Here is a 27,990-nt window from a genome sequence, read left to right on the forward strand (position 1 = left end):
GCGTGTTTTTGGGATGTGGGAGGAAACCAGAGTGCCCAGAGAAAACCCACGCAGGCACAGGGAGAACATGCAAACTCCACACAAGCGGGGCCGGGGATTGAACCCCGTTCCTCAGAACTGTGAGGCAGAAGCTCTAATTGGGACATTGTGTTAAACATAAATAAAAACAGAATACAATGATTTGCAAATTATGTTCAACCTATATTTAATTGAATACACTACAAAGACAAGATATTTAATGTTCAAACAGATAAACTACACTACTACTGCTTACATGCAGTGATTTCTCCAGATTCTCTGAACCTTTTGATAATATTATGGACCCTAGATGATAAAATCCCTAAATTTCTTGCAATTGTACGTTGAGGAACCTTGTCCTTAAACTGTTCGACTATTTTCTCACGCACTTGTTCACAAAGAGGTGAACCTCGCCCCATCTTTGCTTGTGAATTCAATTCAGCGAAGCTCCTTTTATACCCAATCATGGCACCCACCTGTTCCCAATTAGCCTGTTTACCTGTGGGATGTTCCAAACAGGTGTTTGATTAGCATTCCTCAACTTTCTCAGTCTTTTTTCTCCACCTGTCCCAGCTTTTTTGGAACGTGTTGCAGCCATAAAATTCTAAGTTAATGATTATTTGCTAAAAACAATCAAGTTTATCAGTTTGAACATTAAATGTCTTGTCTTTATAGTGTATTCAATTAAATATAGGTTGAATATGATTTGCAAATCATAGTATTCTGTTTTTATTTATGTTTAACACAACGTCCCAACTTCATTGGAATTGGGGTTGTAGGCCTACAAAGAGAAATCAAGATTTTTCTAATTACTGTACTTTAAATATGGTTCTATCATCTGCTGAATTTCAAAATTGAATGTAGTGTTCTGCCCAGTGGCTGCAGTATCATTGTAGTGAATTTGGATCTACACAGAGCCAAGCAATCAAACAGGAGCACAAGCTTTCCAAGACAGAGGGCACGACCCATGGCTCCCTCAATAGCTCCCATGGCCAGACTGACCTGTCTGTCAAACCAGATAATGTGAAAATCAAGGGACTCCAAGCAAATGTCTCAATCCCTAAGGTAAGCCTCATGACCCAAAATTATGAACGGTACAATATTTTGGAAAATATCATCTGATCAACAGCAACCATCAGCATAGTAATTAATATTTATGTTTATGCATGAATGTGTATACTGTACGTGTGTGTGTGTGTGTGACTACCCAAAAAAATAGAATACCATGTAAAGTTTATTTATTTCCATAATTCCATTCAAAAAGTTAAACGTTCATAAATTAAAGACAGGGCTCACGATTTAAACAATTTCAAGTATGTATTTGTTTATTTTACATAATTTGGGCTTCCAGTTCATAAAACCCAAAAAATCAGGATACATGATAATTAGAATACTATGAAGAAGTCAGCCCAATTTTTGCAGTCTATAAACGGAGTGTCACACGCTAATCATCTACTAAACACAAAGCACCTGCACAGGTTTTCCCAGGTGTCATTAAATTGCTTCAGTTTGGTTAAATTGTCTCAGTTGGGTTCAATTTGGGGAAGACTGGAGACTTGACAACTGACCAGAAGACCATCATTGATACCCTCCATAGGATGGGTAAGCCACAAAAGTTCATAGCTAAGGAGGCTGGCTGTTCACAGTTTTTGCGCGCGTGTGTGTGTGTGTGTGTATCTATCTGTCTGTCTGTCTGTCTGTCTATCTATTTATAGATATATAGATACACACACACACACACACACAAATGATCTCGTTTTTATTTAATCACAAATTGCCTTACTCTGTGTGAAATCCAAGAACGTTTAATTGAACACACTGCTTAATTCACTTAATACCGACGTACAGGCAAGAACTTAAATGCGCGAAGCCTACAGTGAAAACAGTGAAAAAGTGGACAAATGAAGCCAAGATGGAACTTCAAAGCTGTTTAGACTGCACAGACTGGAGTGTCTTTGAAAATTCAGCTGGCAGCCTGGATGAATATACGGACACGGTTACATCCTATATCAGTTTCTGTGAAGAGGTTTGTGTACCAACAAAATAATTTCGCACATTCAACAACAACAAGCCGTGGTTCACTGCTAAACTTAAGCAGCCTCGCCAAGCTAAGGAGGACGCATATCAGAGCGGGGACAGGGCCCTGTATAATCGAGCTAGAAACCAGCTGACTAAAGAAATTAACATTGCAAAGAGAAACTCTGTAGCAAAGTTGGAAAAACAGTTTAGCGCAAACGACGCTAAATCAGTCTGGCATGCATTCCAATCGCTGACTAATTACAAGCGACGATGCCCCCAAGCTGAGAACAGTAGCACACTAGCCAACGACTTGAATACATTCTACTGCAGATTTGAAAAGGACACTTTCACACCACACACCCACCCGGCCGCACCCGCGACCACAACCACACCTCTGACTTCTGCGTTAACCATCCATGAACAGGATGTGAGACGCATCTTCAAACAACAAAAGATTAACAAAGCGGCAGGCCCGGACCATGTGTCCCCATCCTGCCTCAAAGTCTGCGCGGACCAGCTCGCTCCAGTCTTCACTGAGATCTTCAATAGATCTCTGGAACTGTGCAAAGTTCCATCCTGTTTCAAACGCTCCACCATCATTCCAGTCCCCAAGAAACCTGCAATCTCAGGTCTGAATGACTACAGGCCTGTCGCTTTGACATCTGTGGTCATGAAGTCCTTTGAACGTCTCGTGCTGGACCACCTCAGGAGTGTCACAGGTCCCCTGCTGGACCCCCTGCAGTTTGCCTACCAAGCGAACAGGTCTGCGGATAATGCAGTCAACATGGGACTGCACTTCATCCTAGAACACCTCGACAGTGCAGGGACATGCGCGAGGATCCTGTTCGTGGACTTCAGTTCAGCGTTCAACACTATCATCCCTGAACTCCTTTCATCCAAGCTTCTCCAGCTCAGCATCTCACCTGCCATCTGCCAGTGGATTTACAGCATTCTGACGGGCAGGACACAGCAGGTCAGGCTGGGGGAGGCCACCTCATCCACACGCAGCATCAGCACTGGGGCGCCCCAAGGTTGTGTCCTCTCTCCGCTGCTCTTCTCTCTCTACACGAACGACTGCACCTCAGCGAACCTGACTGTCAAACTCCTGAAGTTTGCAGATGACACCACTGTCATCGGCCTCATCAAGGACGGTGACGAGTCTGCATTTCGACAGGAAGTGGAGCGGCTGGAGCTGTGGTGTGGCCGACACAACCTGGAGCTGAACACGCTCAAGACTGTAGAGATGATCGTGGACTTCAGGAGGCATCCTTCGCCACAGCTGCCCCTCACGTTGTCCAGCTGCCTTGTGTCAACCGTCGAGACCTTCAAGTTCCTGGGAATTACAATCTCTCAGGACCTGAAGTGGGCGACCAACATCAACTCCGTCCTCAAAAAGGCCCAGCAGAGGATGTACTTCCTGCGGCTTCTGAGAAAGCACGGCCTGCCACCGGAGCTGCTGAGACAGTTCTACACAGCGGTCATCGAATCAGTCCTGTGTTCTTCCATCACAGTCTGGTTTGGTGCTGCTACAAAAAAGGACAAACTCCGACTGCAACAGACAATCAAAACTGCTGAAAGGATTGTCGGCACCCCCCTACCCACCCTTGAGGACTTGCACGCTGCCAGAACTAAGACAAGGGCGTGCAAAATCCTCTCGGACCCTCCGCATCCCGGTCACCAGCTCTTCCAGCTCCTTCCCTCAGGTAGGCGCTACCGATCAATGCAAACTAGAACTAGTAGACATTCCAACAGCTTCTTCCCTCTTGCGATCAACTTCTTAAACACCTAACATATAATTCCATTACAACAAGCTGGGAATTTTTTGACTTGAGTTCGTTGTCACATTTCTGTGGGGCCAATTATGTATTACTCGTACACTCACTGTAGTTGTCTCGCCATGCTGCAGTATTTGCATATACTGGCCACTCATGCCAGAGTAGCATCTGCTCCATTTGCACACTGATTGAGGAGTATCTGTAACATTTGCACAACCAACATTGTCCCAGATTATCGCACTACTCGTCACTTTAAACCGCATACACTCCTTGAAGTCTCAGCGCCCCTTGCACAATGGTCATTGCACCGGACTATTGCAATATTAGTCATTCGAACTGCTCTAAGTGCTAGAGGACGCTGCATCTTTTTGCACAATTGTTTTTTGTCAATGTCTTTGTCTCCAAAGTGTTCTGTAAATTGACTTGTCTGTTGTACTAGAGAGGCTCCAACTACCGGAGACAAATTCCTTGTGTGTTTTGGACATACTTGGCAAATAAAGATGATTCTGATTCTGATTCTGATTCTGATATACACACAGGACGCTATGAATTATTCTGTTGTATGACTGGCAATAGGGCGATACACAGGTTTATTGTACCTTTTGAAATCTCATGTAAAGAAAGGCATTGCCTTTTCATTATAGGCCACTGGCATCAGTAGAAGAACAAAGATTTATTTGTACTTAAAAACATTTTAAAAAATCTGACAAATTCAATGTAATCGGATCATTTCCTGCCCCTCCCCTGATGATCTCTCATGGCACAGCTACAGCACCGTTTTTGGGAATCACTGTATTAGAGTGAGTGACCACACAATTTATACAACACTATACAATATGCAGTATTTGGGATCTTAGTAAATTCGGCCCATAGTGTTGTGTGTCCATTCAAATAATAGTTTCCCAGTGAGCTGTGGAACATCCTCTCGCAAACTTCGAACCTGTCGCAATGTTTTTCGCAATCTGTCTTCCCATGGACTGGTGAATTTCAAAGCTTTTAGGTTACTTTTTTTTTCTTTTTCAACAGTTCTTAATTGTATGTAATGTGAGGACTCCAGACTCTGATTGGCTCTTGGGAAAGTCATTAGTCAGTTCACTTACTTTTTCCACCCTGTACATTTACATGGTGTGTTCAATAAAAACATAACATATAATTTTTTTGTGTGATATTAGTTTAAGTGGACTGTGTTTGTCTGTTGTTGTTATTTAGATAAAGATTACATCCAATTTTATGACCAATTTATGCAGATATTACAATGGGTTCACATTTTTTCTTCCAACTTTGTGTTTGTCAATTAGTAGATTAAAATGCTGTAAGCTATTTTATTGATTGTCAAGCAGCGTGCAATATCATGTTTGTTGATATTTAGTGTTTTATCCTTAATTTTTCCTTGTAGGTGAACCTTTGTCTCCTACAGGCCTCTGTAGAGGAGGGTTTTCCATCCTGCTCCAGTAAGTGTGTCACACATGTGTCTCTTGTGGCACTGTGCTTTGACAGGATTGCCACCCAGTTCAAGATGAATAGGTGAGGCCTTAACTATTCAATGTGTGTGCGTGCGTGCACGTGTCAGTAGGTGTCCTTACATGTCTGCGTGTGTCACTAGTCTACCCTCTTCTGGGGGCTGAAGATTAGACTCCACAACAGATTATGATAATGCAAATGATAGGCAAAATACTTCTTCAGGTAAGGTTAAAATGTATCTATTGTTTGTAAATTAATGTTGATGGGACATTGTAATCTCAGATTAATTAAATTAATAAAAGTTATGAACAGTGAATATAAGACATGTATCATAATGACTTATATTTCCTCAATTCGTCACGAGTCAAAAATGGAAGAACAGCTCTCAGTTTGATGCAATACAGTTCTACGCAACACCACAACTACAATCATGAAAAACATGAATACCTGTTAAATTAGTACCTCTCTGACAGTGTCACCTGAACATTTCATTATTATCCTGGTAAAGGTAGAAATTACTTTGTATTTGTTTTTCAGGGGTATAGTCGAAGAAACCCCCAATACCACAGAACATGGGCGACCCTCTGTTATGTTAGAGAAGTACGCCGCTGCCACTAAGATGCAGCCCCAGTCATCTGGCTCATTACGTTCTAACGCTGGCATTGAGAAAGGCAAAGAAATAGCAGCAAGGCTCAACATCCACCGTATCCACAGCCAGCTCAGAGGCCTTGACTCCACAGGTTGGTTCTTTTGTTTTAAATGTATTTAATGGTAGATTGCTCTTCTATGGATTGTTGTGTTCTCTTCATTTTTTTCCACACCCATAGACATTGGCACTTGTGCCATCACAGCCATACCTATTGAGAAGTCCAAAGTGCTATTTGGCCTGGAGGAAATTGACGACTTTTCTCTAGTAGATGAGACAGACATCCATGGTAGCTCAGGTGACCTCAGCCATTCTGCTGCATCTCTTGAAAAATGGGGCTGGATCATGTTTGAATGTGGTATTGAGAACCTTACAGTCAAAGGTAAACAGCCTCTTGGAACATAACTCCCCAAAGATTTTATTTAAAAAAAAATTCCAATTGCGTGTGTAACTTACTGTATATAACACTTGTTGTAGGGGGTCGCCAGTCAGGAGCCATTCTTTACAATGCATTTGGCATGATGGGCCCCTCTGACACTGGTGGAAAAGCAGGAATCCCCAAGTCTAATGGATCACTAGGTTCTCAGACAGGGAGTGGTTACAGCACTGATGTATCTGATGACAACTTACCACGAGACACTGTTAGCCCCACCTCTGAAGTCAATGGACATTCCGACTCAGACGATCAGGTAAGCCAGCAGGATTTCATTTTTAATATCATGTTGTGGTGTTCTGTGAGGTGTCACAACAACATTGTCTAGAAAGATGAATTAGACCTGTGATTCTTGCAGTGACACTTATGCACTTCAACTGCCTCTTCTGTCCATCTAGCGACATAAATATGTTCCATAACCTCCAACAAAATATGACATATATATATATATATATATATATATATATATATATATGACATTCATGCTGTAGGAGGTGAAATTAGCATAAGTAGTGCAATCGTATGTAACTAAAGAAGCTCGTCATAGTTGTCACGTCTCGTAAGGTACAAAATTATGTCAACTGTCAAAGTGAGCGCATCAATGCACAATTTAATCACAATAACCATGGCGAATAATGCCAATCCACCAAGGAGAACCCCAGAAGATGTCATCGTTGTCGTCTTTTCTTCTACAGAGTTACGCAAGTGCGCGTGTGTGTATGTGTGGTGTGTGCGTCAGTTCAGACAGATGAGTGGTAGTTGCTCGGCTTTTATGACCTATCTTCTGCTCCTCTATGACTTATCAACATGCAATCAGTTACTAGCACTGATTGTAGCTAAAAGTGTATGCTAACAGTGAATCCTCTTTCTTAGAGGTGGTTACTTAGCCTCATTAGGCCGACCTTTACAGTCATCCGTCGTAGAAGGTGAGGGAAGTGGAGGAGTCGGAACCATAGGAGGCACCGGGACCTTCTTGCAGTGTGACGCGTGAATCCGCGTAGCTCATTCAGCGACCTTCACTGCAGTGTTGGTTACGAGAATTACTTGGAAAGGCCCCAGCCAGCGCTGATGTCTCCACGTTTTCCACTGGAAGTTTTTAATCAGCACGAAATCACTTGGTTTGATGACATGCAGGGGTCCGTCGGCCGCCCTTGGCAGTGCTGAATGAACTTGTTTCCTGACATCAGAGAGAAAGTTAGTCAAAGACGTGGAATACCTGATCATGTTGTTCTCGCAAAGGTGTGTGTCCATTGGCAAGCCTAGAGGATGCAGTCCAACATTCGGAGGGCCTGCAAAGAGGATCTCAAAAGGGGACAAATTGTGCCTAGGACGCACATGTATCCTCATATGCATCAACATGATTGGTAGACAATCCAATTTAATTTTGTCTCTTCACAACATTTATTTAATATAGCTTTTAGAATCCCATTTTCTTTTTCTTCTGCACTGCCAGGCTGGGGATGGTAACGACAATGTGTTTTGAGGTCAAATTGTAGCCTGTCAGAAAGCTGTGTCAAAACTTCGTTTGCAAAGTGCGTGCCGTTGTCATAAGAATTTTTTTTAGGAATTCCCTGGGAATAATTTCAGTCAATAATGATTTTGCCACCGTAGATGCAGATGCATGTTTTGCTGGAAATACTTCAATCAATTTTGAAAACATGTCTACCATAACTAGACAGTATTTCTTGCCTTCACAGGGTATTCATTCTATGAAGTCCATCATTACATGTTGGAATGGTCGTGTAGGTGGTGGGTGCGCTGCCTGTTGGGTGATTGGGCGTGGTCTACCAGAATTGAAACGAGCACATGAGGCAGATTTACAAAGGTTGGGTGCAAAAGCGGAAAACCCTTTCGTAAACCATTGAATTTGCACTGCAGAAACCATCCCCCCTTTTGAAACATGATCTAAGCCATGTGTCATTTTAGCATAACAAAAGAATAGACACTAAGGGAGACAAGGCTTACCATCAGGGCCCATCCACATGCCGTCATCAAAGGTCGCCCCACACTGCCGCCACAAAGTCTGCTCAGCGGGAGTTGACAGTGAGTGAAGATCAACGAGAGTAAGGGAGGGGGGTGAGTGAGCAGTGGAAAGGGAAGAGGAGAGGTGGAATGATGGAGGAGTTAGGCGCGATGCAGCCTTGGCGGCGGCATCTGCACGTGCATTCCCTTGAGAGACAGGGTCAGACATGTTGGTGTGTGCTGTACATTTGCAGACCGCGATGGCAGAAGGTAGAAGAATGGCATAGAAGAGCTGCAACCTTGTCGTGGTGAAGAATAGTGTTGCCGTCAGATTTAAAAAATTTGCGGTGGTGCCAGAGGGCGCCAAAGTAATGGGCCACGCCAAAGGCATAACGGGAGTCTGTAGATTGTAACAGATTTTCCTTTCGCTAAACAACAAGCCTCTATGAGTGCCAACTAACTCAGCCGCTTGCGACGAATAATAAAAAGGGAGTGGTGAGGAAGGAACCCGTATCAGGGTCACGTGAAGAAGAGCCATCTGCATAAGAGACCAAATCTGGGTTTTGCAAGGGCGTGTCAGAGAGGTCAACACGAGGTGTACATAAATATTGTAACTCGGAAATGCAAGAATGTGGCTCCCCCTCACTAGGGAGTGGCATGAGAGTGGCGGGGTTGAGAGTTCTGCAACGTTGTACCGTTATGTGAGGAAGTCCCAACAACACCGTGCTGCATCGGAGCCAGCGTGAAGCAGACAAGTGTGAAGAGCGTTGCTCCTGCAAAATGAGAATTTACACAGTGGGGAACATACAAAGTCAGTGGGGCGTACCCCACATAGTCACGTGTACCAAGTACAGCCTGTTCACAGGCTTCCACCGCGCGGAGGCACGCAGATAGATCCCGTGCCACCAGATCAAGTTAATGAGAGAAATATCCCACTGGGCGGAGACGGTCACCATGGCGCTGAAGTAACACCAATCACATGTTGCCATGGCGTTCGTCCACAAACTGAACAAATGGCTTGGATGAATCTGGAAGCCCAAAGTGGGGTAGGACTGAAAAGCACACTTCAGGTGTTCTAAGGCAGTGGGAGTCTCAGGCGTCCATTTAACATGTGATGAGGAAGTGAGTGACTTTCCCAGGGTGAGAGAACGCACAGCAGAGTCATAAACTGAAGCTGTACATCAAGCAATAATGGGAAAGAATTCCACCTTCTAAGCTTCAACAATTAGTGTCCTCAATTCCCAAACGTTTATTGAATGTTGCTTAAATAAAAGGTGATGTAACACAGTGGTAAACATGACGCTGTCCCAGCTTTTTTGGAACGTGTTTCAGCCATAAAGTTAATGATTATTTGCTAAAAAACAATAAAATGTATCAGTTCGAACATGAAATATCTTGTCTTTGTCGTGTATTCAATTAAATATAGGTTGAACATGATTTGCAAATCATTGTATTCTGTTTGTATTTGTTTAACACAATGTCCCAATTTTATTGGAATTGGGGTTGTATTAGAATTTGAGAACGGTGCAAATTCGTTCGTGGACTTCAGCTCAGCGTTCAACACCATCATCCCTGAACTGCTTTCCTCCAAACTTCTCCAACTCAGTGTCTCACCTGGGCTGGGGGAGGCCACCTCATCCACATGCCGCATCAGCACTGGGGCGCCCCAAGGTTGTGTCCTCTCTCCGCTGCTCTTCTCTCTCTACACAAACAACTGCACCTCAACGCACCCGCCTGTCAAACTCCTGAAGTTTGCAGATGACACCACTGTCATTGGCCTCATCAAGGACGGTGACGAGTCTGCATATCGACAGGAAGTGGAGCGGCTGGAGCTGTGGTGCGGCCGACACAACCTGGAGCTGAACACGCTCAAGACTGTAGAGATGATCGTAGACTTCAGGAGGCATCCTTCACCACAGCTGCCCCTCACGCTGTCCAGCTGCCTTGTGTCAACCGTCAAGACCTTCAAGTTCCTGGGAATTACAGTCTCTCAGGACCTGAAGTGGACGATCAACACCCACTCCGTCCTCAAAAAGGCCCAGCAGAGGATGTATTTCCTGCGGCTTCTGAGAAAGCACGGCCTGCCACAGGAGCTGCTGAGGCAGTTCTACACAGCAGTCATCGAATCAGTTCTGTGTTCTTCCATCAGAGTCTGGTTTGGTGCTGCTACAAAAAAGGACAAACTCCGACAGCAACGGACAATCAAAATTGCTGAAAGGACTGTCGGTACCCCCCTACCCACCCTTGAGGACTTGCACGCTGCCAGAACTAAGACAAGTGCGTGCAAAATCCTCTCGGAGCCTCCACATCCCGGTCACCACCTCTTCCAGCTCCTTCCCTCAGATAGGCGCTACCGATCAATGCAAACTAGAACTAGCAGACATTGCAACAGCTTCTTCCCTCTTGCGATCAACTTCTTAAACACCTAACCTACAATTCCATTGCAACAGGCTGGCAATTTTTTGTCTTTTTGTCTTGAGTTTGTTGTCACATTTCTGTCGGGCTAATTATATATTACTCGTGCACTCACTGTAGTAGTCTCACCACGCTGCACTATTTGCATATCTGTTGTTGACCAATACTGGCCAGTCATGCCAGAGTAGCATCTGCTCCATTTGCACACTGACTGAGGAGTATCTGCAACATTTGCACAATCAACATTGTCCCACATTATCGTCCTACTCGCTTGAAGTCTTGGCGGCCTTTGCACAATGGTCATTGCACCGGACTATTGCAATATTAGTCATTCGAACTGCTCTAAGTGCTAGAGGACTCTGCATCTTTTTGCACAATTGTTCCAAAAAATATAAAATGTACCGGCATTACCAGATAACTAGCAACCCTTTATTGCTCAGTGACTGTTTTTCTCAATGTCTTTATGTCTCAAACGTATTCTCTGTCAATTGACTGTCTGTTGTCGTACTAGAGCGGCTCCAATTACCGGAGACAAATTCCTTGTGTGTTTTTTGGAGATACTTGGCAAATAAAGATGATTCTGATTCTGATGAATACTTTCTCATGGGACTGTATGTTAAATACAGAAATTATGGGTTGTTTTATCATGGTCACTGTCAATGTGGTTGTAAGGTTGTTTTTATGTTGAATTTTTTTTCTAAGCACTATGCATTAAGTATCTATACAGTGGAGAATGTCCCCATTAATATGCTTTGCAAACAAGATATAGAAGACATATGGTGGCTGTTTGAGTGAGTAAATGAGGCAACCTTTTTTCCAACTGCAGTTTATTCATGTGACACGTCCTGTTATACAAAATTGTTGCTGGCAAATGCAGTCAAACATATCCCCTGCATATGCCTGCAATGTCAAAACAATAAAGTTTTAGAGTCAAATGTTGAGATACAGTTCTACAGCCTTTATCCCAATTGAATTATTTGTTGATTGATCGTGTCGAAATGCCTTTCATTTGACTCTGAAATCCATACTAATGCCACAGAAATGAGTAATTGAAGATTTGCTTGATGATGTGCTGTAACTTCATGTGCAGGATGAAGGGGTTGAGTCAGACGACCTAAAGAAAGATCTTCCCCTAATGCCTCCACCACCTGACTCCAGCAGCATGAAACTGACCATTTGCGAGATTTGGTTTAGTTTTGCTGCTCCCACCAATGTGCGATCACCTTCACAGGCCATCTCTAGGTAATGATGTCACAAGTAGCCACATTTAGACTCAATGCATTCACAGTTTTTCAGAATTTCATTAATGGCTTGCTAAAACACAGATATGGTTCTTGTGGGTAACACGTGGCACATATTTTTACTTGTCCGCAGTTTGAATTCAGCTTGCATCTCTTAATTATGATCACATCGCTTTCTTGCAATGCCCCACAAATGTTGTACTTACTTAATATTCTTCAATACTTAAAATAATAGTTTACAACCACACAAAAAAACGGATACAGTATCAGCAAAAAGGATTTGCGCATTTAGCCCTGCAGTGTGGACATAGACTGTTTAATGAGGCTATTAGCCAAATGTGTTGCATTACTATTACAATGATCTGCAGCAGGTTTGGCACCATTCTTAGTGCTACTACGAAGTTATTACATTGGCAGAGTCTGGAACATTAATCAATTTTAAACCACTGTATGAGAAAACTTCTCAATGTTGAGCATTATACTTGTGTTGTTGTTTGTTGATGTTTCAAGAATACCGATGAGCAAACATTTTGTGGCATTCCCCTCTGGTCATACTTCTTTTTTGATGGGAATTTCCAATATACGTACTTGATCAAAGACAATGTCTTCTGAATTGTCATTACATGTCTTTGATTCACGCCAAATTAAACCAAGAAATACTACTGCTTTGTTCATGTTTATAGGCAGTTGAATCTGCTCAGCACTGCCACTCCAGCCATCGGAGCCTGGTTGGTTCCCATTGACCAACTCAAATCTTCTCTTCGCAAACTGGACATGGAGGGTACACTTCGGGTGTGTGCAGTCATGGGCTGCATCATGACAGAGGCTCTTGAGGTCCGTAGTTTAATCATTGACTCACAAAGCCTATTAGGTCACATCCATTTCATTGAACGACTAAATTCTGTCATATTGCAGAAAAAGAGCATCCACATCCCGATCCGAAGCAAGTACAATCGAGTGACTAAGCGAGCCCACTACCTGCATGAGAATCCCTCATGCATGCTTTGTAACATCCTTCACCGATATCTGCAACAAGCAGATTATTCTGTCATAGAGGAGGCTACCATGGTTAGTACAAGGTCTATGCATTTCTTTGCCAGCTCCAATAAGAAACGTTACTATTTACTATTCGGTAACGACAGTTCCTTTTTAGTGCCCTTTATTGCTAACAAACGTTGTATTTCTTGTGTCAATCTTTTTCCTCTTCCTTCTTATTGCAGAATGACGGAGTCCCAGCCTTAGTGACTCTTAAAAAGGGTCTCGTGGCTTTGGCCCGACAGTGGATGAAATTCATTGTGGTTACTCAGGGCTTCAAAGCTATTGGTCTGATTAGGCCCAATCAGCTTACTAAACCAAAGGAACCTCATCAGAATCTGGCTGAGACAATCCTAGGTTTGGACAATGGTGCAGCACTGCAAAGCGACACTAGTGGTGATGGAGCTGAATTTGAATATGATGCAGGTGGGGGGGGGCTTTCTTATTACCTAAAAAAATCAATTCCCAAAGGCCAATTATATTTTGTTTCACCAGCCCATTAATCATCAAAAATCAACTCAAACTGTGAGTGCTCAGTTATTGCTAGAAAATTGATTGCCGGTAATAACTTAAGACCTGATGTAAAGTTGAATGATAACTCAGGTTTTATTACTATCAGTCATTTGGAGTCCTCCTTATTTGATGTCCTCCTTGTGAAGCCACAGTGAGTGAACACACCATGCTACTAGAGGGAGCGTGCAGTCGTCCGCCACCAAAAGAGGGAAACTCTGGTCCTGTCAGTGGAGTGGAGATCATGAGGAAACTCTCCAAGTCCCATACGCACAGCGAGTCTGCACTACGAATAAAGGTAAAAATCAACCATGTGACATCCAGCTATTGTGTTTGCTTATGTGCTGTACTGTATCTCCAGCGTGATAAATCTTGATGAATCACAACACATACAAAGGGCTGTTTTCCAAAACGGGGGGGCCACCCAAAAAAAATATAATATATATCTTGGTATGCCATTCTGCACAAACTCTATAATCTTTTATTGAACATATTCAAAATGAGCCAATTATTTTTTTTCCAGGATAAAATTAATGGTTTGAAAATTTGCTGGTCTGGGTAAATGTCAATTTTCCCAGCATAATCAAAATTTGTTTGTAGTGTTTTGGAAACCAGCTCTTGATTTGTCGTAACTTATCATAACAGACTTTTAAATCATTTCAGAAATTAACATATTCGGTCTGTATTGTTAATACACATTGGACACAAGTATTGAGAGAAATCTCTTCATTGGTTATTTAATCAATAAATTGGGATTTGTGAATAACCCCTACGTCCCCCTAAATTGTTTTAGGACCATTCAATCACTCAATTTTATGGGAACAGTGAGGGAAAGACCGTTTCAAATCAAGGTCCCTCCTGATCCCTTTGTCCCATGATGGAAATCAAATGCAACTAATATATGGGTTGAGTGTGAACCCGACATGTACATTTGTCATGCCCAGGGCTCCCATCCATATCAGTCTCTGAGTTACACCAGTGGTGACACAGCCGCTGACTCACCAGCCCATGTGAGCCGTGGAGGCCTGCCAGTCAAGGACAGCCCCAGGAAAGAGAGTCTCCTGAGCAATTTAACAGGAAGCTTTCGCAGTCTGCACAACCTGCTGGAGGGGACGCCCCAGAGGAATGAACCATCTTTTGCAACAACAGCCAAGAGTGGTTCCCTTACTCGTACAGGTGTCTGATTGAAAGTTTTAATATTCAGTATTTGGTATTAAAATAAAGGCATACTTAACCCATGCATAAATAGTCAAATAGTTGGCATATTAGGAACTATTTAGGTTGTTATGGTAGATAAGTAAAAGAAAGGATGCACAATTACTATGTAGATAATATTTCACCACAGAGACCCCTTTGTCACAAATATCAAAATTAGAAACTCTAATTGTTGGTGTATGCCAATTTAATGTAAATGTTTGAATAATCAAATATGGTTTGACAAACTACCCTCTTTGTGGGCTTCAGGGACAGAGATGCTGACAGAGCACCCACTACTGTCTGAGCCGTCCTCCGTTAGCTTTTACAACTGGATGTCCAATGCTGTGGGTAACAGGAGTGGGGCTGCAGTCCAGGACTCCCCAGTTAACCGCTCCCAGCACAATAGCCTCCAGACAGGTAAGATAAGATGCTCACAAATCTTGCCTCCTTTTCAATGGGAAATCATATCTTTTTGTCTTTGAATAGGAAAAAGGGAATACTAACAAATTATGCCGAGCATTTCAAACAATAATTCAATTAAACCTTATGTAAATGTTTCAGTTTTTCTAGACCCACTGGATTCTCCAGCCGTTCACTACCAGTACCAGCCACTACAAAGAGTTAACAGTCCTGAAGGAGGTTAGGGGTTGTCCCTCAGTGTTGTGGTGACATTGGTGAACTAGTTGTGTTTTGAGACCTGGGTACAATAGTTAAATCCGTGTATAAGTTATCTAGAAGTTAGTATTATTATCCCTGTGTGACAACTTAAATAAATAGTTGCCATTGTTACCTTTATGATTACTGTATGGAGGAGACTTATCTCAAAGTACAGTACCAACAATGAAAACTGATTTAACACATGCACAGTCATAGTTTGTCTAGTTCACATGCAACTTAAAGCTGGTTTTCAAAGTTAGGTGGCTTAAATTTAACTATATATCTGGTTGGGATCACAAAAAAGGTGACAAATGACTAAAGTTCTCCATCACAAATAAATTGATGAAAAAAGCAACTGATTACTAAGGTACATGACATAATACTACTCCTCACACTGCTCTTCTCATGAAAAAGTTTTTCCATTTGCGGTACTTCAGTCGAGATTCTAGGGCAAGAGACACCGATTGAAATCTTATGATAATTTTAATGCGTTGACTTGCGAAACCCCTTGGTATTTCGGCCTGTAGGAGCTATCCATTAATATTTTTAACTGAAAAGTTGTCAGCCAATGTTCCCCAAAAAGAATTTGTTTTTTCCCCCCACACAAAAACGTAATTTTAAAAATTCTTGATGCATTGTACAAAGGTTGAAGTGGCCGTCCAACCAGATTCTGTATTTTTACAGACTGTCATTTTTGAGAAATCTTGTCACGTAGCCACCACTCATGGGAATTTAAATACATGTACCGTATTTTCACAACCATAAGGCGCATAAGGTATTAAACCATAAGGTATTAAAAGGTGCAGTCTCAGTTATGGGGTCTATTTCTGCATTTAACACACATAAGGCGCACCGTATTATTGGGCGCAGGCATGGTAAAACATACGCTAGCTTAAAACATAAGGTAGCATGCATGCATGCACGCTAAAACAATGTTTTTAAAAAGGCAGTGGAAGCAAAACTGAGTTCAGTTTTACTTTATTGAAGTATTTAACAATGTACTCACGTAATTTTTTGATCAATCCTCATCCACAAATCCATCAAAGTCCTCATGTTCTGTATCCGAAATGAACAGCTGGGCCAGTTCTCCCATCAAACACGCCAGGTTTGAGTCAGTCTCGTTGCCGTGCGAAAGCTCGAACAACAGTGCAAGCAGACATGTTAAGCAAAGCATCCACAATCCGTTCACAAATTGTGGCGTAACTCGCCCGGCGCTGCCTCCCAGTCTTAGTAAAGCTGTGTCCGCCATCTGTCATCCATCGCTTCCACGCGGCTTGCAAGTTCACTTTGAACGCCCTGTTTACACCGATGACCAGCGGTTCGTCAAGCCTCCCGGAATGATGGCAAGCCCCGAGTTATTCTTTGCTCATTAATCCATCCACCTCACCTTGTTTCCGCATTTTGTCTTTCTTTTTTTTCCACGGAAACTCAGCTTCGTCTTCTTAACTTGGCGAAGCTCGTTTTCCTGCTTCCTCCACTTGCGAACCATGGATTCGTTGATCTTGAATTCTCTCGCGGCTGCTCGGGGGTCCTTAGCCAAACCGATGTTGTTTTGCACAATGCACACCCTGGAAATGCTCCCAGTCGGTAAAGCGGTAAAAAATAAATAATTAAATCAAATAAAAAACCGCGGCGCTATATCCCTACTGGAGGCGTGGCTTTAGCGTCCTTCCCCTGTCCTCAGCCACGTCCGCTTTTCCTCTACGTAAGCAGCGTGTCGGCAGGAAATGCTAAATAAATAAATAAATAAATAAAAGTCGAGCGGAGCGCTCATCACACAACAACATTTATAGATGTTGCAACTCGGTGCACACATAAGGCGCACCAGATTATAAGGCGCCCCGTCCATTTTGGAGAAGATTTAAGACTTAAGTGCGCCTTATGGTCGTGAAAATACGGTAATACTTAAATTCCCTTGTGTGGTCATTCATCAAGACAGGCTATAGCTGTTATACTGTACATCATGTTCCTATTAGCATTGGTAGTATTGATGATCTTTAACGTAGAACTAGTTTTTTATTTCATTAGGAGAACGAGAAAGATATGGCGTATAAGAGCTTCCATACCTTCACCCTGGACAGACCACCAGTCAATCAATAGTTTACACATAGAGACAGACATCCAACCACCCACATGTAAGACAAACATTGGTGAGGAATTCAAGCATTAAAATATGCAAGCTGAATGAGGAATTCAATAAGTAATGATCAAAATTTGGACAGAAAGCTCTTGAAAATGGCCAAGGTTCAAATGATGTCACACTTTTTTCATTCAGAAAGGCAAAACAGCAATAACTGTTTTAATGAAGATAAGCAACAATACTGTGCATTCTGTATCACAATTATTTGCCACTCCCAGTTTATGTTGGCACCATTTTTAATCTGTATGTGGCTTCCATGACTGATGTAATCTTGCTCACATTTTATTTAATATGGTTGGTTAACAGGCGGCACGGTGGACTACTGGTTAGAGCGTCAGCCTCACAGTTCTGAGGACCCAGGTTCAATCCCCGGCGCCGCCTGTGTGGAGTTTGCATGTTCTCCCCGTGCCTGCGGGGGTTTTCTCCGGGCACTCCGGTTTCCTCCCACATCCCAAAAACATGCATTAATTGGTGACTCTAAATTGCCCGTAGGTGTGAATGTGAGTGCGGATGGTTATTTGTTTCTATGTGCCCTGCGATTGGCTGACAACCAGTTCAGGGTGTACCCCACCTCCTGCCCGATGACAGCTGGGATAGGCTCCAGCACGCCCGCGACCCTAGTGAGGAGAAGCGGCTCAGAAAATGGATGGATGGTTGGTTAACATGGTGTAGGGTATATGGTGGTTACCACATCTGCCTCACAGTTGAGAGGTTCTCTGTTTGAATCTTCACTCAGGCCCTCCTTTGTGGAGTTGACTGTTTTCCCCTTGCTTGTGTGGGTTTTCGCTGGGTACTCCAACTTCCTCCCACATCACAAAAACATGCTTCTTACAATTATCTATACATGCCATGCGATTGGCTGGCAACCAGCCCCGGGGTGTACCCCACCTCTTGTCAATCATCCGCTGGGATAGACCTCATCTTACCTGTAAGCCTAATGAGGACAAGCGGTATAGAAAATTAATGCATGGATGTATGGCTAATTTGGTGCATTTAGTATATACATGCAGTGGCTGGACTTTCTGCCAAGACAGATCTCAGTCAACAGAGCAATTTACACAATTTGACCAAAAATAAGGTAACATGGTTGCCAGAGTCATACAATTTACGTACTATTTATCTATCATTTAAATATGATTATTAATTTAATAATAACATACAATGTTAGGTTTTAAGAAGTGAGTTAAGGATTTTGTTATCTGACAAGACCTTTAATCAAGGTGTTCCAGAGCTGCGGGACCCTGGCCATCAAAGCACTTATTGCTAGTCTTGAGCTGGTAATAGGAAAAAAACAGCACATACCCTTTCTGAGGGTCCTTGGCTCATGATCCTTATGTTGCTGAGGGCTGACCCATGAGCCATTATAGATACAAAGAAAGAAAGAACACAAGAAAACCTGTGAAGTAAATGAGTGGTCAGTTCGATTGTATGTAAACCACAAAAAACTATTTCTGATTTGAATATTAGTTGAGTTTGTTCAGGCATGACTTTGGGGGGACTTGATGAATCTTAAATGTGGTCATTGTTTGCTTGAAAATCAACAGTGAGGGAGGTTCAACTGTGAAAATTAATGGGCATTGTTTGGATGACCAATCTAGAGATTTTTTTTTTTTTTTTACTTCCACATGGGAAACATGTAAGGAGGGTTGATTGTTGTTTTAATGACATTTGAGTAATACAGTTACAACAAACATTATTTCAATATGTAGTTTTTATCCACATGCTTATACAGTACATTATAAGTACTGATCTTTAGCTCTATTCATACTGTATACACTGGTGAGAAAAAAAATATTTCCCTAGTTCTATTCTATAAATCTCAACATTTTTAGGTGGCATGTGTAACCTACCAACTATCCCTTCTGCATCGGACTTCAACACAGTGTTGTCCAGTGATCAGAATACCTTGGATGGGACCCACTCACAGCATTCCCAGCATAGCACCAGCCAGGATGACATTGCTGATATTGAAGAGGGAAACCTGTGTCCTGCTGCTGTTCAACTGGCTGATGCTCAGGTGATTTATTTATCTGTTTTATTCATTCGCTCAGTCATATACACACATTGAATCTGTCAGAGAAGGAAAATCCCACAATGGTCACTGAAATAACTAGAAACTATCAAAGGTTATAATAATAATGGAAAAAAATAGTCATAATTAACCAATAAAAGTCATACATTGCTTTTGAATTGTGGTTCAACTGAATCATTAAAAAAATAAACAAAAGTGATAGTACTCCTAGAAAGGATTGGAAACTGTTTGACCATAGGGACATGCTAAACTAAGCTGTGTCCGTTGCTTAGCATCACAGGTGTCTTCAAACTTGGAATCAGTCAGTTTGCCTATTTAAAGGGTGACAAGTACTCACTGTGCGTTTGGTGTGTACCACACTGAACATGAACCACATAAAGCAAAGGATAGAGTTGTTAGGAAATAAGAGAGGAAATTATAGACAAGGATGTTAAAGGTAAAGGCCATAAGACTATCTCCAAGCAACTTCATGTTCCTGTGAGTGCAGTTGTATATATTATTCAGAAGTTTAAAGTCCGCAGGTCTATAGCCAACCTCCCTGAAAGTGGCCACAAGAGGATAATAGGTGATATAATGAGACGGATAAAACAAATCATAGCCAAAGACCCCAGAACAAACTCTACAGAAATTAAAGGTGAACTCCAAGATCAAGGTACATCAGATCCCACCATCCGGCTTTGAGCTGAGTGGACTTCATGGGAGCCGACCAAGGCGGACACCTCTTTGAAAGCAAACCATTAAAAAAAACGCATATTGACTGCTCGCAAAGCTTCTGGGAGAGTGCCCTTTACACAGATGAGAAAAAACTGGAGCTTTTTGGCAAGGCACTTCAACACTGCTTACAGACGCAAAAAAATGGCACATAACAAGAAAAGAACACTGTTGCTACTGTGAAACACGGAGAATGCTCGGATAAGTTCTGCGGCTACTTTGCTTTTTCTGGCACAGGATGTCTTGAATCTGTGCAGGTTTACAATGAAATCTCCAAACTATCAGTGTCAAGGCATTCTGGAGATAAATGTGCTGCCTTTAAAATGTTTCTGTTGAACCACATATCCAAAAGCAGTGTCTGATTTTCTTTGGTCAATTTTCAGTAATTTAAAAAAATATTACAGTTCTGAGGACCCGGGTTCAATCCCTCGGTCCCGCCTGTGTGGAGTTTGCATGTTCTCCCCGTGCCTGTGTGGGTTTTCTCCGGGCACTCCGGTTTCCTCCCACATCCCAAAAACATGCATTAATTGGAGACTCTAAATTGCCCGTAGGTGTGAATGTGAGTGCGAATGGTTGTTTGTTTGTATGTGCCCTGCGATTGGCTGGCAACCAGTTCAGGGTGTACCCTACCTCCTGCCCGATGACAGCTGGGATAGGCTCCAGCACGCCCGCGACCCTAGTGAGGAGAAGCGGCTCAGAAAATGTATGGATGGATTACTTTTATCAGTTATAAATTATTTGATTCACCATTGTGGGTTTTTTTTCTTTTATTAACAGCGTAACCAACAATTTTGTCCTTGTGTATATAAAATGTTCAAAATTGAATTAGTGTTGAACATAATTTCATACATGTATTTTGTAATGGCAATAGCTTATTTCAGTTCCTTGGCATGTTTTACATCTTAGGTTGTTTTCAAGCCATTGCTGAACTACACTGGCATCCAAGCCCAAGACACTGCTCCTCTGAGCTACAAGATGTATTTTGGAGAACATCTGTCTTTTTCTGGCAACCTGGAGTGTCTGAGAGCAGACATTGTGGACTCTGACACCTCCAAAGAGCGCAAAACTAAAAGGTCCAGGAGGTAAAGTCCATCTGATTTACTAATTAATATAGAAATTTTCTGAAGTAGTACAGTGGAACCTCTGTTCACAAATAAATAGTTTTATGTACAAACATTTCAGTCAAATATTTCTTTGGTTCAATAACTATGCTTTAGTTGGTAAACTCTCACAGCATCCACACAGAACACTCAGTCGTGCTTTCACTTAAACGCCGTGAACCAACGTTCACGTTCCACTTTATACATAGGTATTTCACATACAGATATGTACCGTAATCTCCCGTGTATAATGCGCATTTTTCCTCCCAAAAATTGTCAAAAGTTAATAGTGCACATCATAGATGGATATAGGGGGAAATGGAAAAAACCTTCACATTTTATAAATGTGTGACGCCATCTAGTGGTTATGAAAAAGCTGTACACTTTCATTCCAAATTGCCACCGCCACCTAGTGGTTATAAAAAAAGGGTAGCTTACACTTTCATTCCAATATGACAGGGGGGTACATATGACTGCATATATGTACAGTTATGCTCATACCCTTTACATGCTTGACCGTTTAATTTGAATCCCATTAAAATTGTTGTTTAAAATATACAACATATAATTATGTTTGTTTTATGTTTAGTTTCACAGTAAATTCCAACTGGTAATAGCAATGTACAGCTTGAAGCTTCTTGTTGAAGAATATTTACTAATTATGTCAGCCAAACCACAACTTTTTGTGGAGTGGAGACACCTGCGCCGTAGAGCACTCATATTTCAAGTTTGGGGTCGCAAGTCAAAGCAAAAGCTTGGCTGATCAACGGCTCGCATTTCGAAAAACCCGTAAGTCGGTCATTCTCTTGAAAAACGCAGCAACATCCAGACAAAGGTGTGCAGCATATCTGATATTAATATAAAACTTGTCAATTCTTCCGACCTCTAGACAAGGCACGGTGAACCTGCCACCGCTTGGGTTGAAGCCAGCGGTTCTTATTAAGACTTTCAGCTTGAATGCAGTCGTGATGGAGAAGTCAACCAGTGCGCCACAAGGCTCCAGCATATCTGAAATTAATATAAAACTTGTCAATTCTTCCTACCTCCAGACAAGGCCTGGTGAACCTGCCACCGCTTGATTTCAAGCCAGCGCTTCTTATTGAGACTTTCAGCTTGAATGCAGTCGTGATGGAGAAGTCAACCAGTGCGCCACAAGGCTCCACTGCAGTCCCACTGTCCTTCCACGACCTCACCCGCCGCCACTACAACACATTCCACTGTGACTTCACAACAGCCTGCCAGTCCATTAGCCAACGTGTCGACATGGCTCTAGTGCGCCTTATTCACCAGTTTAGCACCATGATCGACGATATCAAAGCCACTCAGACAGACATCAAGCTAAACCGCTACACAGCAGGCTCTGCTTCACCAACCCCAACATTCAAGACCCGACCATACCGCCACTTCAGGTCGTCCGACTTTAGTCGGAGCTCACGGGGCAGCATCAATGGAACGGCACGCAGTGCCACACAAACCCTGAAGAGCAAAAGAGGTTTGGTTGGAGGGTTAGGTGGTGGAGGGGCAGGGATTGCTGGGGGTTTGCCACTCAATGGACCACCCTCAGCCATGGACACACTAGGAAGAAGGGAGCACAGAGGACGTGGTTCGCTTGGACGTTCAGAGCGTCGCACCTCAAAGGTAACAATTCGTCAAGATTTGAATAGGCTTTTGAAAAGACAGAGTAATCTATAGAAGCAGTTCATGTTCATTCCAAATACACATGTAGATAACCTTTTCTGCTATTACACCCTACAGAAGTGTTGTGATTTTGTGTGTTTAGGGGCTAAAGACACATCGCTCACAAAACTGGGTACACTTGCAAAGCTATTTTTTTTATTTTGATTAACACTGTCTGAGATGTATTATGTTGGCCCCACATGTATTTAGTACCAAAATATTAGACACGACAGCTCTTAGTATGATGCAGTGCAGTTCTATACTATTCTAAACTATAGCTACAATAATAAAGATATTATTCAATGACTACCTCACTGACAACGTCACACTTGAGCCTTAGTATCTTCTTCGAATCGTTGAACTATACTGTACAGTGTTAATGCTGTGGTGAAGTTAGTTATTATTTTTTATATTTATGTTTTATGTTTAGAAATGTAAAAAAAATATATATTATGATTTTGTTATACAATACTTGCATAAATGTCTGCATTTATGCTAAACTAGTTCAATATTTATTTTTATTTTCTTGCATTTTCGTTGAGAACATGGAGAACAGAAATGGAGTTTAAAGTATGCACACAAACACAAGGGGGAGCTAGTAGATTAATAAAGCATCAAAGATCATGCACACGTTTCACAGGCGCTCTAATTTAGTGTCATCAGAGGCCCATGCACTTTTTGAAGGTCTTGCAATTAAAAAAAAAAAAACATTTACATACATACATCCACTGTATGTTAATGGGTTATAAGTTAAATAATAAGAAGACCAGCCAAAGTTTTTGTTTGCAGCTGCAGATTGTGAAATCATTATATGTTTAATCTTGTGGAATCTCTTTGTTACTTTTTAGGTGTCAAGAAAGGGCTCACGTGATGTGGCGGACCACACGGCAATCCAGATGGATGACTCTGACTCCATCACAGTGTCAGAGCAGAGCGAGCCGTCTGCAGAATGTTGGCAGAACATGTACAAGTTGCTCAACTTCTACTCGCTCATCTCAGATCCCACAGGAATCTTGGAGAAAAATTCTGCAGAGAACTGCTTGTCAGGTGGGAATCGTCAGTCAGCATTTTTTCTCTCTTACTTGACCAATTATTCACATTGTTGGATTCAGTCTTTGTTTTAGAGTACTTTTTCCCTCACATGCCTCCTGAATCTTGCTTTGCTATTTGTGGTCTCTTAATGATTCTTAAGTGTCATAATAATATTATAAAAGTTAAGAAATTGTTTGTTTGTTAACACTTCCAATACCTCAGTGTATTATTTTGTCTTTGTCATCCCATGATTTTTCTACAAAATATTGTATTTTGTGCATCTTAAGCAGCGCATGTACCAAATATATTTTAAACATACTGTATGTGACATATCCATGATGTTACGGGTAGTTGAGGTCATATGTCATATCTATGTCAATGCTTCACTTTATTCAAACAATCTTAAACTTCCAGCTGTGACAGTTTTTGTAATCCATCTCAGTTAAGACATGATCATGTTATTTTAGTTCTCTAGAGTTCATTCAGTTCTACTTGCTTACAATTACATGTACCAGTTAATTGTTGTTTATTGTGTTTGTTTTCATATCGTCATGATTAATGAGTTAATAAACCAGTATCACTTGACTCTTGTTAATTGTTATCCATGAAAGGTAGTTTAGGGAATACAATAAATTTGGAGAACAGATTACAGTTGTATATGGATCATAAAAAAGCTATTGCTCAGTGTAGGCCAAAATGGCATGTCCTTGAAGAAATTGATCTTTTCCCCCCAAATCATAGATATTATTAGGGCTGACCTTACTACTGGAATCATGCTGTTTTGTCAAGTAACTTCTGTAGTACAAACATAGTATCAAACAATTAGAGGATACCCGGTGTGGTACATTGTAATTGCGGATGGAATACTAGTTTTCTACCCCTCATCTTTTCCACAGAAGCTGGGCGTCGGCCATCAGAGCCCCAATGTAACGTCATCTTTGAGAACGAACAGCAGGAACCCACACCCACCAGGCCCCCTGCTGCAGGCTGCAGGCGGCGTAGTCTGGTGAATTCTGAGGCCCAGCATGTCACCCTCATAGTGTTTGGCATCGGCATGGTTAACCGCACCCACCTGGAGGCTGACATTGGGGGACTTACCATGGAGGCAGAACTCAAGAAGATACATGGAAGTTTTACCCTCAAGGAGAAGATGAAAGGTGATTCTCTGAATAAAAAAAAGTTACTTTTTTTTTTTTTAAATTCCAGATCTCTTGCAAACGTTTTCTATTCTAATGTTATAAAAAAAAGTCTGACATTAAACGCATTTCAAATACAATAATTAATTGTATAATTAAGGTTTTAACTGAAGATAACGTCTCAAGCAGGAGATAATAGTAAACAACATTCAGAAGAAATGCATACACCTCCGCATAATGCGAATGATCAGATTTGTTCCGAATATCAATGTTCACATTTAATCACTCTTAAGTGTTTGGTGCATGCACATTCGGTGCTGAAAGATTGGTTCATATTTTGATGCAGAGAAGAAAAATTATTCTCGACTGGCGAATGTTTGTTTCTGGTGGTATGCAATATGTTTTTTTTCCCCTCCTGTTTACGTCTAACCTTTTTTTTTCTTGCAGATATCCTACATCAGAAAATGACTGAGACCTGTGCATCAGCTCATATAGGCGGAGTAAACATTGTACTGCTGGAGGGCATAACACCAGACATTCAGTACGTAAAAAGTTCCTTCACTCACATCGTTGCACAAAGAAATGTCTTTTTGAGTTGAATGTCATTATGTCTCAAACAGAGAATTTTTGTAGTCTTTTGATAATTCACATAATTAGGTAATCAGGAGAGGGTATTCTGTCTTTTTTTCTTGATTTCAATTACTGCTATCGAACATAAAATACGTTAGAATATCTGTGATAAATGTAATTATTAGAGGCTAATACAATCATATGGCATAGTATAGTTTCAGTATAGTGGGAATATTGCCTGAGAAGATGGTACAGTGTTTTTCAAAACCACTAGACATCATGCAAGTATTGTTGCGTCTTTTATTTAATATATACCATGGAAGTATATACTTCAGTATGTAGGAAACTCTTTTTAAGTGATTTACTGAAGTCACAACTTAAACATATGTGATGACTCAGTTGACCTACGCATTTTACTTAAACTACTGAACTGTCATACGGCCACATGCACTTGCTTGTAAAAAAAAAAACCAAAATGAAGCTATTTGAAGCATTATACTCTTAATTGTGTAGAATTGTTTTACATTATCCTCTGCTCTCCCTTTTCTTGTTTTTGTTCTGTTGCTTTCTCCTACAACTACATGCATAGACTGGAGGATTTCCCAACATCTCCCACCAGCACAGCAAAACAAGAGTTTCTGTATGTTGTTGCTGCTTTTTAGGGTTCACCTGCATTGTTTTATTCCAAATCCAAAAGCATTTCCATCATTTGTTTGTCATGTCTATTCCGTGTGTGTGTGTGTGTGTGCGTGCGTGTGCGTGCATGAAGCCATTTCCAGTGGTTTTAGACATTGAAGGTAGTGGCCTGTTGCCATCTTGTTCCTTTTTTTGTCTGACCATATGCTGATAATCATGCATTTCATTTGAAGACAGAATAAAGTGGTGCAACGTGGTATTGAGTCAGCAGCAGAATATTTATCTCTTCATAATTGACCAAACATTTGGTGTTGAATGGAAAAAGGTTTTCCATTGATGGCGGTGCATTCTCACAATTGCCACCCAACTAAATTATGTAATAGTTGCTGTCAGATGTCAATGCAAATCTAATTTTTTTATGTCTCTTTAATACTTTAGCAACAGTGGGACAAAACAATATTTAGTCAGCCACCAATTGTGCAAGTTCTCCTGCTTAAAAAGATGAGAGAGGCCTGTAATTTTCATCACAGGTAAACCTCACCTATGAGAGACAAAATGAGAAGAGAAAAAAATCCAGAAAAACACATTGTCTGATTTTTAAAGAATTTATTAGCAAATTATGTTGGAAAATAACTTCTTCTTTTCGTTTCGGCTTGTCCCTTTAGGGGTCGTCACAGCGCATCATCCTTTTCCATCTCCTGCATCCTCCTCTCGAACACCAACTGCCCTCATGTCTTCCCTCACGACATCCATCAACCTTCTCTTTGGTCTTCCTCTAGCTCTCTTGCCTGGCAGCTCCATCCTCATCATCCTTCTACCAATATACTCACTATTTCTCCTCTGGACGTGTCCAAACTCCAAAACATAGAATCATGGCTGTCCCTCTGATGAGCTCATTTCTAATTTTATCCAACCTGGTCACTCCGAAAGGGAACCTCAACATTTTCATTTCCGCCACCTCCAGCTCTGCTTCCTGTTGTCTCTTCAGTGCCACTGTCTCTAATCCGTACATCATGGCTGGCCTCACCACTGTTTTATAAACTTTGCCCTTCATCCTAGCAGAAACTCTTCTGTCACATAACACACCTGACACCTTCCCCCACCCGTTCCAACCTGCTTGGACCCATTTCTTCACTTCCTGACCACACTCACCATTGCCCTGGACAGTTGACCCCAAGTATTTAAAGTCCTCCACCCTTGCTATCTCTCCTCCCTGTAGCCTCACTCTTCCCCCACATCCCCTCTCATCCATGCACATGTATTCTGTCTTACTTCGGCTAATCTTCATTCCTCTGCTTTCCAGTGCATGCCTCCATCTTTCTAACTGTTCCTCCACCTGCTCCCTGCTTTCACTGTAGATCACAATTTCAACTCCAAACATCATGGTCCACAGGGATTCCAGTCTAACCTCATCTGTCAGCCTATCCATCACCACTGCAAACAGGAAGGGGCTCAGGGCTGATCCCTGATGCCATCCCACCTCCACCTTAAATTTGTCTGTTACACCTACAGCACACCTCACCACTGTTCTGCTGCCCTCGTACATGCCCTGTACTATTCTAATATACTTCTCTGGCACTCCAGACT

The 27,990-nt window shown here is 41.8% G+C and overlaps 1 protein-coding gene across 1 annotated transcript in view; it reads left to right on the forward strand.

Moving 5' to 3' along the window:
• kiaa1109 (KIAA1109 ortholog) overlaps positions 1-27,990 on the forward strand; it is a 156,593-nt gene that overhangs the window by 60,315 nt on the left and 68,288 nt on the right. Inside the window, exons 34-52 of the mRNA XM_061795581.1 lie at positions 934-1,083; positions 5,209-5,336; positions 5,811-6,013; positions 6,101-6,301; positions 6,397-6,608; positions 11,820-11,971; positions 12,654-12,804; positions 12,886-13,038; positions 13,191-13,431; positions 13,665-13,813; positions 14,460-14,691; positions 14,980-15,129; positions 19,342-19,526; positions 21,159-21,334; positions 22,402-22,990; positions 23,878-24,076; positions 24,958-25,218; positions 25,645-25,738; positions 26,357-26,407. Of these exons, the coding sequence (XP_061651565.1) occupies positions 934-1,083; positions 5,209-5,336; positions 5,811-6,013; positions 6,101-6,301; positions 6,397-6,608; positions 11,820-11,971; positions 12,654-12,804; positions 12,886-13,038; positions 13,191-13,431; positions 13,665-13,813; positions 14,460-14,691; positions 14,980-15,129; positions 19,342-19,526; positions 21,159-21,334; positions 22,402-22,990; positions 23,878-24,076; positions 24,958-25,218; positions 25,645-25,738; positions 26,357-26,407 (3,677 nt within the window). The remainder of the gene's footprint in view (positions 1-933; positions 1,084-5,208; positions 5,337-5,810; positions 6,014-6,100; positions 6,302-6,396; positions 6,609-11,819; positions 11,972-12,653; positions 12,805-12,885; positions 13,039-13,190; positions 13,432-13,664; positions 13,814-14,459; positions 14,692-14,979; positions 15,130-19,341; positions 19,527-21,158; positions 21,335-22,401; positions 22,991-23,877; positions 24,077-24,957; positions 25,219-25,644; positions 25,739-26,356; positions 26,408-27,990) is intronic.

Source organism: Phyllopteryx taeniolatus, chromosome 13, assembly GCF_024500385.1.
Source record: "Phyllopteryx taeniolatus isolate TA_2022b chromosome 13, UOR_Ptae_1.2, whole genome shotgun sequence".
Taxonomy (NCBI): Eukaryota; Metazoa; Chordata; class Actinopteri; order Syngnathiformes; family Syngnathidae; genus Phyllopteryx; species Phyllopteryx taeniolatus.